Source organism: Colias philodice, chromosome 9, assembly GCF_061535455.1.
Source record: "Colias philodice isolate Cphi_HAF_F1 chromosome 9, ilColPhil1 Martin Lab GWU primary, whole genome shotgun sequence".
Lineage (NCBI taxonomy): Eukaryota > Metazoa > Arthropoda > Insecta > Lepidoptera > Pieridae > Colias > Colias philodice.
In genome coordinates this window covers 11,814,623-11,834,742 of record NC_143094.1, presented here as the reverse complement: position 1 = coordinate 11,834,742, position 20,120 = coordinate 11,814,623, and the positions used below count along the sequence as shown (strand labels likewise).

General features: G+C 34.1%; 1 protein-coding gene across 3 annotated transcripts in view; it reads right to left on the bottom strand.

The window, feature by feature from the left end:
- Window positions 1–3,623: 3,623 nt before the first annotated feature.
- LOC149486155 (SH3 domain-binding protein 5 homolog) overlaps window positions 3,624–20,120 on the bottom strand; it is a 243,113-nt gene continuing 226,616 nt past the window's right edge. For 2 of the 3 annotated variants that reach the window (XM_089699507.1, XM_089699506.1), the window contains 5 exons: window positions 19,687–19,749; window positions 10,771–10,948; window positions 6,838–6,956; window positions 6,164–6,247; window positions 3,624–5,958 (listed from right to left, as the gene is read on the bottom strand). In XM_089699507.1, the coding sequence (XP_089555633.1) occupies window positions 5,080–5,958; window positions 6,164–6,247; window positions 6,838–6,956; window positions 10,771–10,942 (1,254 nt within the window). In that variant the 5' untranslated portion in view covers window positions 10,943–10,948; window positions 19,687–19,749 and the 3' untranslated portion in view covers window positions 3,624–5,079. Of the gene's footprint in view, window positions 5,959–6,163; window positions 6,248–6,837; window positions 6,957–10,770; window positions 10,949–19,686; window positions 19,968–20,120 lie in introns of those variants that run through there. The other variant, XM_089699505.1, reaches the window with a different exon arrangement.

Below are 20,120 nucleotides of genomic sequence, written 5' to 3'. Positions count from 1 at the left end.
TTAATAAATTCCATTACTATTATAATAAAAAAAAAATATGTATTTGCATGTTAATAATATTGTTATCAAGTGTCAGTGTATGTGATTGATTTGTGTAAATTTTAATTGGAATTATGAATTTGCATAATCTGTTTGTATTTTTACGGAAAGTTCTAGTACATACATATTTTATTCGATTATTTATGTGAGATGTTTTTAATGGTAATAAATAATAATACGAGACATAAAACCCAGTACATTGTATTTTCAATATGTCTTAATTCATGTACCTTGATTTTAAAGTTCAAATTTAGTTTTTCTTGCGTTTAATCCATCAGTCCCCGGAATCACAGACACAATAGATAATCTATTGTGTCGCGCCCCGATCGGGGCGCTCGGTGGTCAATGGGTTAAATTTGAAATTAATACAGTATTTGTTCATAGTAAGCTAAACACTGTAAATTTGTCCATTCACTTATGGAATATTCGTCAAGCAATAGTTACTAGATTTGGTGTTATAATAGGTGTTAGAAAATATTGTACAGGGTACCAACATATTCAAGATTCAATATTATTATGAGAATATACTATTTTAAAGTACATATACGGATTTCTATACAATTGTTTTTAAATATCGCATTTACTGTTTGTAAATTTATTTATACTATGTATACCTGTCATACAGTTTTTTAACATCATTTCAGTATTTGATTTGATTCTCGTGATTTATAAAATGATTTATTTTTATATTATTTTAAATATTTAAATGTAAAGTAATTATGATTAATATTTACCACGTCTAAGTGCCTTCCTCTTATGATTGTAATAAAATAATTTTATTGAGTTGTTCAATGTATTGTTACGTGCTGTAGATGTAAGATCATGATTGTTTAATAATAGCAGTGACCCTGTTGAATTTAATAAATGTGTAAAATAACATTTGTTTTTTTATTTTTTTTCCTTTTACACAATCCTAGTGGGTCAACATGATTTTTTGAAGTGAAACTTATTTATCGGGGTTGGAAAAAAATTCCGTTACGCGCCATCTTTTTTTATCCCTACCACGCGTTATTCGACGTATTTCTGTAAAGTTTTAAGTATTTTTTGAAAAATAAGGTCATACGTTTCGCTTCTTACGTGTGTACACTAGTAAACGCATACTTTTTTTGTTCTGGAAATAGGACATGAGATAGATAGGAAATAAAGAGAGATAAGACCAGCTTTACCGTATATCGTAACACATCTCATACCAATGTTAAAATCGATTATGCGCATGTGTTCTTGATTCATTCCAAGACTCCAATAGATAGCGCTAATATTTTGCTTGCATTGGAAAAAATCAAGTATTTCTACAAATTGTATTATTTGGACATACACGCTACATCACTGCCAAGTATAATCAAAATCCGTTCCGTGGTATTTTTTCAAGTGCAACAATCATACATAAAAACTTTCGCAAGTATAGATAAAATTGTTGTGTCAGCGTTACCATACCTCGAGGAAACGACTTAACCGATTTATATGAAATTTATATGCAACGTTGATAAAAGCGAGAGGCATTAATTGATACCACCTATTTTTGTATCATTACAAGGCTAAACAACAAAAAACAGATCAATGTAAGCAATAGTTAAGCCACGAATATTTTGCAGTTTTTTCTTAGTTCAAACCAAGAAGCTTATATACCTAACTTGCCAAGTTAGGTGTGAAAGGGATAAAAAACATACAGGCGTCATTCAAGGTCATATTTTCTTGTTACAAGTTAATGTTCATACTGAAATCTCCAGTGTATTAGATATAAGCTTCTTGGTTCAAACAATATGATGTTCCCGGTCAGATGACTAATATAGGCATAGCTTTATTTACGAGTCATACATGTAATGTTGTTGTTACGGCTAAAGGTAGGTGAGAACATAAACTTAAGATTAGCCGGCTAAACTTAGGTTTATTTTCGACGAGGTGTTAATGTTAGTTTGTTCTATCTTTAGCCGGCTAAACTTAAGTGTAACCGCAGGCCCGTGGCTAAAAATGTCGGGGTGGGTAGATTTGGTTACTATAATACATGTAAGGAACAGGGCGAGTGTTTTCTGGCACTTCGCCGGCTGCTGCCGCAGCACGCTCGCTGCGCTCGCTCGGCTCGTGCGGGTCTTAAGAGTTCTAACCTAACCTAACCTAGCCACCAGCTTTCTGCCCTGAGTCGGGGTGGGTAGATTTGGTTACTATAATACATGTAAGGAACAGGGCGAGTGTTTTCTGGCACTGTGCGGGCCCCTCAAGCCCTCCACCGGCCCGGCGCTAACCAAATCTACCCACCCCGACATTTTTAGCCACGGGCCTGCGGTTACACTTAAGTTTAGCCGGCTAAAGATAGAACAAACTAACATTAACACCTCGTCGAAAATAAACCTAAGTTTAGCCGGCTAATCTTAAGTTTATGTTCTCACCTACCTTTAGCCGTGACATTGTCATTTCAAACTCAAACATTTATTTATTCAATTAGACTTCTTCGAGAAGCACTTTTGAAACGTCATTACTGGTCATTACATATTTTTAACATTTACCACCGATTCGGAAAGCAGTATCTATGGAGAAGAACCGGCAAGAAACTCCATGATTTTGTTATGTAGTTCGCTTTTTAATTTGTAACAAAAATGATTAACGTATACTTCTTGTAAACTGTTTTTTAATAGTTTCGGATGAACAGTCAGCACTTATAGTATATTGCCTCTGGGCTCTCGCTTTGATCAACGTTGTATATATGTCGTTGCCATATTTGCTGCCAGATTTGCTCATTTCATGAAATGGCCAATTTAGTTTGGCCAGATCGTTAAATCGTCAACGTTTCACGATTTGGTCATCCACATTTGGCCAGATCGTCGATCTGGCCAAACGTGGATGGCCATTTCACGAAATGCGACCATTTTTGTTTCTTTTTTAATAAGCGATTCGTTTCTGGCACTCGCCGGCCGCTGCCGCGGCACGCTCGCTTTGCTCGCTCGGCTCGTGCGTTCTTTATTAAAGTCTAACCTAACCTAACTGTTTTCTATTGAAAAAACCATTCGCTTCTGGTATTCGCCGGCGCTACCGCGGTACTAACTTAAATGACAATAAACATATTCTTAAAATATTCTGAATTTTTTAATGTTTTATGGACTCTCTAAGATATTTTATACGATCTGGCCAAATGTCGATGACCAAATCGTGAAACGTTGACGATTTAACGATCTGGTCAAACTAAATTGGCCATTTCATGAAATGAGAAAATCTACGATATGGCCACGACATATACATTCAGTGGGTTTGAAATTAGGTTGTAACTATTTTAATTATAGGTTCTATAGCCTTGATTGATAAATGACCCGCACAACCTTTGCCGGGTTATCTAGTTTAACTGTGAGTTTAACTAAGTATAAATAATTATAGCATTTTGCAAGGGCCATTGACCAATATCTGCTTTGGATACTGCTTTTGGCCGTTCGGCTTATAAAATAATGTGTTAACGCTAAATAAAAATAATTTAAATTTGTAACTCTACGAGTAACATGCCAGGATACTGTTTATATTTTCATCGTGGATGAAGATGACATAAGCTTCTTTGAGTTAAAAAATATAGGGATTATAGTGAGAGAAAAATAAAACATCAATTCATTTATTTATCACTTTATTAGTTGTCTTTTGAGAATTATTAACATGTTACAATATTCGTGTTAGTTTAGAAAATGTGAAACATCAAGAAAATAGTGAAAAGGACACCATAAAAAGGTTAACATTATGTGCATTCACATCGGTGTAACTAATTCATTCATTTCCCATCGCTTAGAAGTTAGAACATAATACGTATGGTGGGATTCGATACAAATATAACTTAAGATGGTTTAGACTTTGTTCAGTCTTCCGTCGTGAAGTAATGCATTGGAATAATTAAGAACGAGGGAGATATTCAAAAGGTTTATATTATACGGTTTATGCGTAGAAAAAGTTTTTTATTCTATGAAAGTGTTAAGGTTATGATAATGCTAATGATATCTTTATGCAGTTACTGGGAAAGAACTATTTTATAGATACCCCAGGTTCGTAATTAGTCCAATGCACTATCATACTATCTATTAGCATTTTTAATTATTCGAGTGGTTTTAGTAACTTTCATAGCTACCGTTAATAAATCATAATATTAGTCATTAATGTGTCTTAAAATTAACATTTAAAATACAGAATTTTAAGACTGCCAAATTTCACTCTGAATGCATTAAACTAAGTCATCACTCAACATATTTATCGTAGGAAAACCTTATAAACTATGAAATTACTGCAAAATATAACCTAATTATAACACATTTTACAACCTACAGGACTTGTGTGGTGTAAATGCATTTATTATGCGAAATTATTATTAAACTGGCAGTTTGCTGATTATTGACATTATATAATATAAATTAATATACTTTTAAGGGTTTTTAAACAGGATGTGAAAATAAATATAATAAAAAGCCAAACAAATTGATCATACAAACCTAACGAACTTTTAGTCATGTACCCGTGCGTTATATAAAATGGATGAGTATTAAAAAGCCAAATTTTCACTGTGTTCTCATAAAGTTTGACTAGAAAGGTCAAATGTTTCTAATGTACCGGGTGTGTTACAATATTAGTGTTTCTATAAAAGTTCAATACGATTTCCATCTCAGTACAATGCTACCCTGTTCCCTTTACCATTTCAATATTTTTCACTACCAAATTTCTTCAAAAATAAGTACCCACTGCCTACTAATATTAACAAATCTAATATATAATATATACTATATAGTTAATGATATTAATAGTTTTTTTATACTGTTTGTTTGAGAATATTATACTTAAATTATTTGTTATAAAACCTCTCGCATGTTTGCATAAAATTTATTTTTCAAATGTCCAAAATTCTTAGGAACCAAGTGTCATCTTTTATTAATGACAAACAACCACTAAACCCTTAAATTATCAAAGTCAAAATTTCCACGAGATCAAATCTCGAATAAGAAAAAATTTATACAACCACATTTAATAAGAATTTTACAATTTAATCTACAAACGTGCAACGCGTATCTAGATCTATGAGAAAGTCTAGCTATTATCACTATCGGTGACGGTGGTCCCGGTCATTCTGATCACTGGATTCTGGTTGGAATCACTGGAATCACACTCTACCATTAAAATATCATCTGGACTGTCATTTCTATCCGAATTGCTCTCTGTATATGTTCCAGTCGGGGATTTGTCTTCAATAACCGCTTTTAAGTACGATTCTCTGTCCATTATAGACGCGTCTCTCGCCAACGCGAGCACGTCTAACGACATCATACTTTTAGATTTCTCACTTTTTCCAATCGGTATCGGATTCTCATACACCACTTCCCTGCTTCTGGACTTCATTCTTGTCAGATTTGTCTCTTTGCTTTCATACTTCGCTGTATTAGTACTGGTTGAGGGCGCACTAGAATTCCTTGGCGGATTTGCGGTTAATTTCGATCTTTTCTGTTGATTATTTTCCTTCATCATCAGCAATTGGTCCAGTTTGTTGATCGTCTCGTTAAGCTCTTGCGCCCAGGCTTCGTCTGTTTCAATGTCTTTTGGTTTCAGGGCTAGTTCCCTGACGCGCATCCTGAGTTCTTGCAGACTGGTATCTTCATCTTTCTCTATATCTAGTTGATTTTCATCATGTACTGGGTCCTTTTCCGCGCCCACACCGGGCTCTCTGGGTCCAACTGGTATGGAATCTTTATCCGGTGGATATTCACCCCTGCTTCTGTGTATCTCTTCGGAAATTTTCTCTAGAGCTTTCAGAGACTTCGAATAACGGAATTTCGCATCTGCAATTTGACGCTGCAGTTTCTCAATCTTCTCATTTTGTGTTTGCAGTTGCTCATCACACAGTTTTTTCTCTTCGAAGTAGATTCGCGATTTGATTATGTTCCGTTTGAGATTCTCTTCTAGCTGAGTCACCTTTAAGAAAAATAAATATACATTACATATTTCGATGACACGCAAACATTTTTAAAGACTGTGAACGCGAGTAATTTGTGAATGGCGAAAACCATTTTATGGATAAATATTTCAAAGCTATAGTCGTATGGTTACTAGATATTGTTTACAAAACTATCTTAAAGGTATCGAAAAATTCGCTTTAAGATAGAATGCAATAACTCACCTTTCTTTCAGCGGTGATGTAGGCGGCAGCTTTCTTTTGATGTTCACGACCACTCTCCGCCTTCCTCTTTTCTGCGTCCATAACCTGAAATATCAAAAGAGATGTATTTTTGTATGATAATAAACTTATATCCATAAAAAGAAAGAGTCCTAGATGGAATACATTGCTAATCTAAAATCTATTAAGTATAGCAAAGTAGGAAGAAGGGTAATGCTAATGGCCCCTCGCTTATTGTACAATACAATACTGATAGAGCATATGCAGTGGTACTTTGACCCCAATATTCTAAGCGTAAATTTGATTAAATACTAAAATTACTAACTTATATTTTCTAATGTTTTTATACAATGCTCTCACAAGCAAGTAAAGTATGACTTGCATGATTTTAAGTGACGAAGGCCATGTTTTCCAAAAGTTTCACTCTTCGATTATTATATCTTAATATATCTTTTAAGGAACTTTACAATATCATACGTTGACCTTAAGTCATAAATACACAATATTCCAATGAAAGTAGAGGATCCCGCATAAGGTCGACCTTCACTTATATGTTTATTGTTTACTGAGTAAAAATTACATTTTATCAAAAAATGAGAGCGAAGGTCGATTTATCTATGCGAGGTCTATGCGGGTTATAGTTTAGACTGTTATTTCTAACCCTAGATCGAACTAACCTTAATAATGGCATGGTTGAGCACCTCCTGCCAGTTGTTGTCGAATTGCCACTCGTCCTGCTTGCTGACGAAGCGCTGTTCAGCCAATGTCACCGTCTCTTTGGCTGCTGCGTGTAATTCTGCGAATTTTTTATTTTTATTGATTTCATTTTATTAGATACAATTTATGAGATGTACAGAATAAAATGCTTCTGTAAGTTAATCGTTGAGTTAACCTGTAAGTTAATAGGGTAGGATCTAGAATATATGAGTGTAAGGATTTAAGTCAGAGTCGTCATAAGTTAAATTAATTTTATGATAAACTGATTATTAAAGTAATTATTTAAAAATAGAATGTGTTGAAAAGAAACCAGATTTTAATACAATTTTGATTGTTAAGATTATATTAGAAATAAGCTGGTCGTAGCTTAACCATATGACCAAGTAATGTAAATGAAGAAGGTTCAATTGAATTAGATACGATTTTTGTTGTTTTATGTAAAAAAGTTCATTTTGACATTATTTTAGTAAAACAAAAGAAAGTAAAAATTACAATTAAAACATTGATCATTACTAGATAACTGCACCTTTGTTGTCCTTCAGAAAAAGATAAATTAAATTAATGAATATGTGCCTTTATCATGAATTAAATACCTAAATTACTATTAGTAAATAACATGTGTTAATATATCATTGTGATATTATTTTTAATTCATGCCTTATCAAATGTTTGGACATATTGTAATAGCATGGCAACAACTGCCATTTAATAGTGCTCATATAAATCACTATGTAAAATGATACATTGTTTCAAAATAAATGTTTTATATGGAATAACTATTTTATGAACATTTTATCAGACGTTCCAAATAACGACGACGGAGTAGGGTTTTTGATCCGTATGTATGTAGCCCTGTATTTGACAACCGTCCGTTTTCATTATTTTGCAGTTTAAGTTGAAATAAGCTTTTGAGCAATAGAGCCAATATATTTTATAGATATGTACTTACAATAGCAGTCTCCGATAACGACTTCGAAACTTTATAATTAAAAAAAAATTTGGACCTTCGCTTAAAATAATGGTTTCTAATAAAAAATAATATTAATATTAAATTGTCTCATAAAAGTAAATAGCATCAAACATATACGAGTGATTACAACAGTTATATAATTACACACAGCTGTTTGTTGTTTCACGTGATGTGCAAGGGAAGCGTTTATCGCACCAGTTTATCAGTTAAAAATACACCAGTATTTGAACAAAATTGCAAATAGCCAACTGTATTTGACCGCCTCCTCGGTACAGTGGTTGACGCGTGAGCGTAGAACCGAGGGGTCCTGGGTTCGATTCCCGGTGGAGACGAAAAAAAAATGTCTCGGTCTGGCAGGACACAGAAGGCTGATCACCTACTTGTCCCTAAAGAAAAATCGATCAGTGAAACAGATGTATGAATAATGCATCTGCCCCCTACCCCACTACGGGGACACGGGACTTCACTTTTTTTTAACTGTATTTGGAATTAATGTATTTTACTGGATCACTTCATAGGCATAGTATTTTATAAAAAGTTTATAAAACACTATATATGAAGAATGAAGCTTTTTTTTAGTAGTATTTGACTAAGGAGTCAATGTATTGACCTTTTTGCCTTTGAAGTAAAACCTTCATTACAAAACCTTCATGACTCTCAACAATACTAAAAATAATCATTGCCCAGTCATAATCTAAAAACAACTACACAATCATTCTATCTACTTCTTATATATTTAAACTATCATAAAGAAAAAGCAAAATGAGTTTACTACAAACATACACCACAACAAACTAATCAGTAGGTACATTGTATACGCCTATTACGCTAATTACCATAAGCAAAGAGAATTCCTGTATAATGTATTCATTCAAAGAACGGTCATCGGTCACCTTTTCACAGCCAGTGAACAACGCAATACATAGTTACAATAAAACCAAAGGGATGTGCTCAAAATAGGTATGATACCGTTTATGATATAAACCGGTATTTCTACGGGATGTAAACATCATAAACAGCGTTAGTTTATTGTCGTAGAAACAAATATCGAGTTCTCTTTGCTGTATATGTGGATTACTATTTTAAAACGAGTATAAGAAAGATTACCTTAAAAAAGGGTATTATTTTCGAATGTGTTTACTACTTTTCGATAATGCATTAAAAAATAGCTGATTTCAATTTCCTAAAGACTATAAAAGTATGGTTAAGAAGCATTTGTTTTAAGGGAACAACGCAAGACAGTAAATCAGGACTAGGAAAAACGGACGTTATAAAAATTACCTACCTAATACACTACTATATCATGTCCCATAAATGTACAAATGACACCTACATTTGCAGTATTATATATAATACAGCAAATGAAGCTTTAGCTTCATATAAGATATAACCGTAATACCGATACCGAAAACGACAATCAATACCGGTATGGCTTCCCGTATTACTCCTACCTAGTACCTTTATAGTGCATATCATGTGGATTACGTAACAATGTACTGAGGTGTGATGTTGGCGTCATGTAAATTGGAGCTAATTCACAGTGCAGACTATCGTCTATCTTCATAGCGTGATCTAATTTATCTTAATTATCAATGCCGCAAAGAATGATGTAACAGATGAAATAAATCTAAAATCTACATGCAATTTATTGGTAACTAGATTATCGCCCGCGACTTAGCCTGCTTTGTCTAAAACCTAATAAATTACATACTAAAACCTCCCTCTTGAATCACTCTATCTATTAAAAAAAAAACCGCATCAAAATCCATTGCGTAGTTTTAAAGATTTAAGCATACAAAGGGACATATAGGGACAGAGAAAGCGACTTTGTTTTGTACTATGTAGTGATTAGTAGAAAGGTGAAAAGTGAAGTCGTACCTTTAAAATACTTAAAGAACTTTTTTAATTATGCAATATCTGATAAATGTCATCATGCATGATATTTCGATATAATTGCATTAATTACTTTTGTAGATAAAGTTCAATGTCGTTAATTGATTATTAAATTATCTACCTTTATTTGCAAATATGTTTGATAACGAAATAAAATGCTGAAAAGAGAGTTTTGCAATGTAATGTTTATATTTTAAACTATCTATTGAGAATATGGGTTCGATCACTTGAAAATAGGATTGTATTTATCTAGAGTAGTTTCTATCATATTATGTTAATTAATTATTAATTATTATAATGCGAATGAATTTAAATTAAATTTATAGCCATGTTTACCAACTGTCTAGTTTCCGTAGATTACTAGCCTTACGTACTATTGCACGCATGACGACATTTTAGCATTTTTTTTATAGGTATATTTATAAAACTCAAACTCAAATATTTATTTATTTAAATAGACTTATTTTAGAAGCACTTTCGAATCGTCATTACATATTTTTAATATTTACCACCGATTCGGAAAGCAGTATCTATGGAGAAGAACTGGCAAGAAACTCCATAGTTGCTCTTTTAAACATAATACATATATCATGAATGTGAACACAATAAAATATACGTAAAATATATCCAGAATTTTTCCTCACCTTGACCGCGGGCAGTCAAGTGCGAGGCTGGTCCCCCACGGGAAGCCGACAATTTGCCAACATCGCGATAAGATAACACTTTATTATTTGTACATTATTGTACATAACACGTAACAAATTATTTTTCTAGCAAAATTATATTCAAGTACATACATACTTAAATATAGAAATGAGAAACGGATAGAAATACCGTAGATCACTGTGTATGTAGACAGTGTTTTGATTTATCTGCATTGCGGCAAACATAACTGATAAACACTTAAAGAGATAGTCCCACTTAGTATCCAAACGTATGGTCACCCCACTAACCGTTAGCTCTTCGAAATTATACCAAACACTCAATGGGACAGTCCCACATAATACCCAAACGTGTGGTCACCACTCACCGCTCGCCCGCTGGAACTGCACCGCCGCGCGTTGGCACTCGGAGCGCGCGCTGGTCGCGGCGGCCACCGCGTCGTAGTACGGCCGGGACTTGTCCACGCACGTGCCTAAACGCTTGGTCAACGCTTGTAAACGGCGTGACGTCTCGTTCAGTAGTAGGTGGAATGTTTTCATCGACTCCTGAGGAATATTAAGTTGATATTATTGTTTGAATTTCGAGCTTGAATTTAGATATTAATTAAATATTTTTCAAGTCTCAGAAGCTCCTTATCTTAGATACTAATATTATAAAGCTGAAGAGTTTTTTTGTTTGTTTGAACGCGCTAATCTCAGGAACTACTGGTCCGATTAGAAAAATTCTTTCGGTGTTAGATAGCCTATTAATCGAGGAAGGTTATAGGTTAGGTCTATTATAGGATTGGTATATTATATCATCACCCTAAGACCAACAGGAGCGGAGCAATGCGGGTGAAACCGCGGGGCACAGCTAGTTTTGTTATATTAATATGGGTAGAACACGAATCGAAATATTAATAGAATATATTAGATATTTGGATATTACATATTTAAATGTTTGTTTATTAATTATTTATGCCAGACTGCATGGTAATTAAATTTCATTTTAATGCCTTCCGATTCTGACTTCTAGCGGTAGGTATATCGCAATTCATATATACCTTAATCTGAAATACTATAATAACACAATGAAAATTAATTCTTTACTTCGATCAATATAACGAGAAACAGTACAAAAAGTACCACACACGTCTAGCAATCGATACGTTATTAATTACACGTATCTCTATGAGATAACGACATAGAGAACACAAAGCTCATATTGTATTCAATCGCCGTGGATCAATCGTGGAATTCATGTCAATTAGGCTGAGGCCACATTATGACTTTTCCCGCAAGCGGTAAACCGCTAAAACCATACAAAGGTACAGACAAGTTCCGAGAAGCCCGCATGGTTAAAAAACTGTTTGCTGTCAATATACACCTATATTTCTATTAGTTCTATGAAAATCTACATTGGGTGGAATCGCAAGTTTTTACGAATAATCCGCGGTTTGAAAATTTGTCGCGGGAGAAAGCAAGAGATTCAATATTCGTTTAATTAAATCATAAAACAACGCGGTTGAAACGCCGCGTTTAAATCGTAGTGTGGCCTAGGCCTTAGCGGGGCAGGGACCCTTTCTAGTGACTACAACTCGACTCTCTTGGGCGCTTTCGAGTGAAAATACACAGCGAAATCGATATGATTAAAGAAATACTCATTATTCTATTGATTTGTAGTATTTGTGTTGTAGCTGTTTTGATGTTCTTTCGATTTACACACTAGGTAATATATGAATTTTTACATTGGTGTGTTTTGAACCTGTTCTGTTTTCGTAAAATAAATTTATTACCACTAATATTTATTTATGAAAACATAAAAATAGCCCTATTTCCGTCCAACCATAATCCTCTAGTGACTAGTCTAATACTCTATTAAAACTGTGTATAACAGTGAAATGCATGCATTTACATTTTATTACCGCTACATCATAAATTGATGGATCTTCATATTATTGGCATTATCGGTTAATATAAAAAACTACAAGCTTCATCAATACGACGATATAAATCATTATTCCGTTCCGATTGAGCGATGTTATTTATGATTAGAAAAATAAACATTATATACGAGAATAAAGGAAAAAATAAGGCTAAGGTTAACTTATTTTTATATCATAAGTACATTTTTTATTTATTTTCACTGATAAACATTAGAATGTATTATTTTGCGAGTGCTTAGTCAAATCAAGGTAGACTTTTATCTTGGAAACAAAAGAAAATATATATGTAACATGATTGAGTTTATTTACTTATAGCTAAGGAACGTACGCTATAATTATTAAGTGAATAAACGCAAAAAAAAAAAAAACAACATAGACGATTCCATATTTACAATAATTTGTCGTAATATAGAGCCGTCAAAAAACTGCAAGTCTGTGTATATACTTTTTACCTGGCTACGACGAAGTAAAACAAAAACTTCTATATTTTGTATGTTGCACTATAATTACACGAAAAAATTATATAATGCACTATAATTAACAAACTACACATCATAATTCAATAAATAATGAAGCGCATTAATCGTCTACTGATTATAGGCTATGTTATATCATAGGTACTAAGCTTAATATATTATCTGGCCTGCATAATTAAATTTTAAAGATATTTACATTTTGCGTTATTTTTAGTACTAAAATTCTATGTCTAATATTATAAAGCCGAAGAGTTTTTTTTAAGCTATTGCATAGCTTCTATCGCGGGCCTTGAGCGCGGGGACCGAATCCAGAAAATCCGTAACGAAAAAACCGCACGCTCCCCACTCCGACGGGCACGTTGGTGTAATTTCCAAAATTCTTTCAATGTTAGGCACTATATGGGTCCGATTTAAAAAAATATTTCAATATTAGATAGCGCATTTATCGAGGAAGGCTATATAAGGCTATAGGAGCGGAGCAATGCTGGTAAAACCGCGGAGCACAGGCCTTCTTATATAATTTCAAACCATTTAACCATAAAAAGGTCCTCCACTTATCTCTCGAATGTATTCTATAGAATCTAATAGAATCTTTAGAATTTTAAACTATGTAAACTACGGAAGCAATAGCCATAGCGGTGCCATGATACCCGACACGTCGTCATCACTATGGAGTAACAGGATTCCGCTGCCTTGTTATGCAATATGACGGATCAGCCATGTATTGTTAGCTATAAATATATAGAGGTTTATTATAGGTTTAGCAGTCATACTGTTACTGTTTAATAGTATATAATCACTACATAGTATAAAAGCAAAGTCACTTTCTTTGTCCCTATATCCCTATGTATGCTTAAAACTATGCAACGGATTTCGATGTTATTTCTTTTACCCGACTACGGCATAGCAAAAGGAGGGTTATGATTTTGACAGGCTATGTATGTATGTATGTATGTATGTATGTATGTTCATCTGTTCCCTCGTAACTTCTAAACTACTTATCAGAATTCGACAAATGACATATCATTAGAAGCGTCTTAATTGTCCGCTGGTTATAGGCTATATGGGGTTTCACAAAATCTAATGTGGCGCCCTCTAGCGGACAAAACATACAGAGTAAAAAAATAAAGTTGAGATAAATATGCCGTGTTTGGTATCATTTGAAAGCTTTTTACTTGCACATTTTGAATATATATATATTACTAGCATTTGCTTGTGACTTTACCTGTATTCATGGGCTGATTGCATATAATTCACATCTTTTCGTTCCTAGCTTCTTTATTAGTTCATCAATTTAACTTTTGTCAATATTATGCGCCAAAAATACACTTTAACACCAAAATAGTACAAATAATAAAAAGTAAAACAACTAAAACCCAACTAACTACGACAAAAAACGACGCTGAAAAAGTATAAAACAAGATTTTCAGAATTCCACTATGTAGAGATAAATTTTCATGTTTGGAAAGGCGTAGTCACACGTTGTCAAAGTGCTACGGTAGATATATGTAACGTGTGACTACGCCTTTCCAAACATGAAAATTTATCTCTACATAGTGGAATTCTGAAAATCTTGTTTTATACTTTTTCAGCGTCGTTTTTTGTCGTAGTTGGGTTTTAGTTGTTTTACTTTTTATTATTAATAGATAGAGTGGTTCTGGAGGAAGGTTTTAGTAAATAATTTATTAGGTTTTAGACAAAGCGGGCGAAGCCGCGGGCGGAAAGCTTATGATTTATACTAAGATAATGTAACTAGTTTTTACCTCAGACTATGGAGTCTGGATAAAATTGAAAAATAAATGTCTTTTGTCACCAAGGAAATATACAATAAAATATGGGTCCGATTCAAAGTCTAATCAGTTTTAGCTCAAGAAAGTCCAATAATTTGCAACACTACAAGAGTTGCTTATAAAACCAATTAGGCCATTTAGCAAACCAAACCCATGTATCAGTTTTTTTTTTTTATAATGAATAGGCAGACGTTTGACCACGATCCCACCTGATGGGAAGCGGCGATGTGGTCAGTTTTAGCAGAAAGATTAAAAATCTCTCTTCTAGATAATAATTAATAACATCCGTATTATTAATTAATCTTAACATTAATAATCCAAACAAACAACAAAACAGGGAGATATCTGTTAACAAGCCGGGGAGATTCACCCACTTTTCATATTAATTAAAAGTGGGTAAACTCGTTAGCTTAAGCTAGATTAAGCTGACAAGACACGCTACCGTTTACATATTGTAATTTTTTTAACATACATAATATAAATACGAATATAAATTATCAAAACATTGTATGATATAGATTTTTGTTATTATTGAATAATTAATTAATAACCTTGACATTTCTCAACCTTGATGATAACTACAATATTTTATAGGTGCAGCAAATATTGGGTCATATACTTGCGTCCTGTTTTTTGTGTCGGTCTAAAATCTTAATAGGTCCTATCGCAGGTAAAAAAATTAAACATTTATTAGTCACGTATAAACACCTTCGACAAAACAATACACATTTTACAAAACATGTAAGGAGATATCTTTGTAAGATGGATAAATAAATAGGTTCATTATTTTACTAAACACCTACTAAGCAATAAGCATTAGTCCACGAGGTGAACGATTAGTTCAATCAGAAATAGGCCCCTCATACGATCAAAGGCATAAGCTATGAGCTATCGCGTCACGTCCCATCCAAATATAAATTGTATTAATCTAATTTCCTATAAACCTTTTACGACCCATCGAGCCCACGTCACTCATACTTAACAAGGCATCATCGTTACGTAACAGTAATGCGGCATTTTAATATACGAACTTTATTGGATGTACCAGCCATGCCAATTTATAAAGGTTAAAGTGTGATTTCATAATACACCGGAGAGTAAACGGGTCTTCGAACAACTTTAACGTGTTATTTTTTTATAGTGAACTAAATGGTTGAATCTTTTAGGTAGTAAGAGTATCAAGGAAGGTCAATGAAGACCAATTAAATGAATTACTGGATATCGATATGTCTGGTCGGATAGTAAAGATATATCTTTCAATAGGATATAATAATAGACCGGGAGATACTGACACAAAATTTCGAGTCATTTGTAACAGGATGGCGGTTCTACAGGGGTCTTAGTACGCAATGACAAAAAGAAAAACGATGGTGTGAACGCTGGTACCGGCGGCTTAGTCGCGTGGGCGTTAGTCGAACTCGTCGGAAAAATAGCGAAGTCAAACGATTTGTAACACAAAAATTTTAGAATTTACCGATAGCCCATAAAAAGAAGTAGGCGGTAGTGTCATGCCATACTTTTCCGGTGTGACTTACAGCCCGCCATACCGACGCGAATGTGTTGATTTAAAAAAAACAATTCAACCATTTGTACCAGGCTAACTTTTGCACAGGTAACCATCGTCGTGCAGACATTTACGAAAATCGCCATGCCATACTTTTCGGACGATTCCAAATGGTCGCCATACCGCCGAAAATCTGCAAATTTTTTTTTTCGCCGAAACATTTGTAACACCCTAAATTTTTTTTTCAACAACTCCTGAATGATTATAAATAGAAGTGTGATAATGCCATACCTGTGGGAGGTGGCGAATATGTATAAGATTTTTTTTTATTGTATGATTTTATTCGTATTTTGAACGATTTGTAACAGTATGGCATTAATCTTTCCTATAAGTTTGAGGTTCAACAAATATAAATACAAAATTTCAAAGATCTAGGTGGTAGAAATCTTCACTTCTATAAATTAATAATAAATTTATTTATGAAGTATGGCAGCACTTTTTCCCCCTACTAGAAGTATGGCAAATATAATAATGGTCACATTTTATCAAATACTCTCCAAAAATCCAAATGCAAAACTGGTACAAAAAGTTTGGCGAAAAAAAAAATTTTTGCAGATTTTCGGCGGTATGGCGACCATTTGGAATCGTCCGAAAAGTATGGTATGGTGATTTTCGTAAATGGCTACACGACGATGGTTACCTGTGCAAAAGTAAGCCTGGTACAAATGGTTGAATTGTTTTTTTTTAAATCGACACATTTGCGTCGGTATGGCGGGCTGTAAGTCACACCGGAAAAGTATGGCATGACACTACCGCCTACTTCTTTTTTATGGGCTATCGGTAAATTCTAAAATTTTTGTGTTACAAATCGTTTGACTTTCGCTATTTTTACGACGAGTTCGACTAACGCCCACGCGACTAAGCCGCCGGTACCAGTGTTCACACCATCGTTTTTCTTTTTGTCATTGCGTACTAAGACCCCTGTAAAACCGCCATCCTGTTACAAATGACTCGAAATTTTGTGTCAGTATCTCCCGGTCTATAACAAACTTGGAACTACTTCTGTTTATAATGAGCCATAATACTTATTGGAATTTTGCTGTTATAGGAGGGCCTAGATAGTGAGATAAATTTTCCTTTAGACCTGGATTTGTACAGGATAAAACATCGAAGAGATGTAAATTAGCTATTGGGATTGGTGATAAAAATAGTGTAGTTACATCGATGATCGAATATTTATGGTTCGATTCAAGAGCAATAGCCTAATAGAACATATATATTTGAAACAAACACAAATGTGCTACACTTTAACAATTTCGAAGATCTTCTGCATAGTGAAGAATAAGTGTTCAGAGAATTAAAAAAAAATTGGAAATTTAAACATAACCAGCCAGAACCCGAATCAGTCCAACACACAACATCATAAGTTACTAACCTAGTTATATTTTCATGACCCTTAACGAACCGATCACAAAGATCCTTGTCGAACGCTTGACCAAATGGAATCATAAATCAACTCCTTACATTTATTTGCACAAAGGTGACTCTCGATCTCGACATGTTTTGTCACACTTGTAACTAGCAGTACATACATACACCGGTACCTACGTAATACGGTAAATATCGCGTTACAATGGCCCTGGCCCCTGAATGTTTAACGACTGGAGCCAGCTGTGTGCCCGAGCGTGAATTCTTTATACGGAAACGACTTGCTGATCGGCCCAAATTCACACTCCTCGGAGTTTGGATTATTGAATACATAAATGAAAAGTGAAGATGATCTTGTACAGTTCAAGTAGAAATAAGAAAAAAAATAGTTAGGTTTATATTTTTAGCAATTCGAGATGACTCAATTGTGTGATTGATGGTGTTATCAATTCTATCTTGTTTTGCTTTTAGGAAGCTGCTTATTAAAAAATAATTTATAAACAACATCATTACCTATAATTTTTAACCCAAATGATTTTATTTGATACATATCATCAAAACATAGATTTTCTTCTCCAGTCGAGATATCTAGGACACGACTGATTATAAACATACATCATTGCTACGAGTAGTTGTCTGCTTATTAGAGCTCATAAAATGTATGTACATATATTGTTTTCAATTCAACAAACCAATGTGCAGTGAGAAATACAACCCTTTAACTTCTTACGAAGCCATACTGTAAGGTATCCTTCTTATCTTTTAAAAATCCGCTTTACGTTTCTGTAATATTATATGCACTTATAATATAAATGCATAACTATGTATCAATTGCACACAGGTAACAACTGTACTTATATTGGTGAATTTAAGGCCAACTAGTGACTAGGCCCCAGGGGATATAATTATGTGGGAATAAAATTTGTAGGGGCTGGAATAGGGAGGTAAACCGGAAACGCATATGGCGAAGTTCTACGGACGCTAAAGAAAGTTACACGCGTGTAAAACTGCGGGCGGAAAGCTATTATTTCATATCTATAGTAAGCCATAGATACAAGTTTATCTTGGACGGAAATCGACACGCAACCTCTCACTTTCATCGCAAACTCGCAATATCTTGATAAGTTTTTGTTTTAGCTATTCGCAAAATGATCATATTCCCATTATGGTAGGTACTCTTCAAGTGAAAGTGTTTTTGTTCGATAACCATTAAATGCTGAATTTACATTACATTTCACAATCAGATTAGTAGATAGATTTTCACTGCTTATTTTGGTTTTCCATCGAAATTGTGCGGGAAAGATTGCTTCTACTATAAATTGAATACAGCCCTTACCAATTTAATTACAATTTAGTTACCAATTTAATTTTATATAAGGCTCTAATCTAATACAATAATGTAAAAGCAATAATTTTTCATATTTCAATATTATTCAATATTAAAGCACTTTTATAAAGTCACGACAAAATTGAACTTAAGGAGATAGTATAATTATTAAAACATCTTAAGACATGGCTGCGGGAGATTGAAAATATTAATTTCCTATGAGATTGCTTTTCTTGGCTTTCTAGAACCAAGTTCCGCAAGATGCCGTTTAATAAAAAACCGGTCAAGAGCAACTGCCACTAGCTTGTCAAGGGTTCCGTACGTACTTGCCTTGTGTTTGTCTTTGACAGGTTGAGAGGTGTCCCTGTCTGTGTACATAATAAAAATTCAGTTCAAAGCAAAGCGTATTTTTACTTTAAAACATCGATTTGTTATTCTACGCACCTCTCCACACTCAGTACACGGTACACCATTCACAAATACATATATTAAACAAGATAAGGAGATTCAGATTATCATTAGCCTTGAGTACTATAACCTAAATACCTACTATTCCTACATAAATTATTATATCAGTTTAGGTTACAGAAAAAATTTGATAAAATACAGAATACAGTTAAAACTTAATTTACGTTAAAATCAGATCATGTTGTAACAAAAAAAAGCGCGTGTGCCGAGCACACGTATCAGAAGTGAAACTTCTTTGGCAAGATTTAAAGAAACCAACGTGATGGTATTGCCCTGACGCGACCTCGAAATTTTACTCTCAACGCGCCTAAAGAAGTTTCACTTCAAAAAAAAAATAAATAAAAAAATTAAAAAAAATTGACTCACATCAAGCTCCAGTTCCAACTTATTGATCTCATCAGTGGCCGCGTTCAGCTTCTCCAGCTCCACCTGAAACCCGCGGAAGAACTTGAGACAATCGCACGGAACCCGCACCCTGTACTGCCAAACATACGGCAATAGCAAACAACATGTAGAGACGGGAAACATACGAGACATCGTTGTGACACAACAGTCGTCTTATCGCGAACTATATCACTATCTATCTCTCGTGATAACACTTTTATCTTACTAAGAGCTAGCGCGCAAGAGCAACTTTTGTCTCCGCAACTATTTTGTCTCTCCCATCAATTCTATGGGGAGTTGCATCACTACGTGCGCGCACTTTCTTACTAGCCCATAGAGTTGATGGGAGAGACAAAATAGTTGCGGAGACAAAAGTTGCTCTTGCGCGCTAGCTCTAAGAGTAGGTACCTTACAGA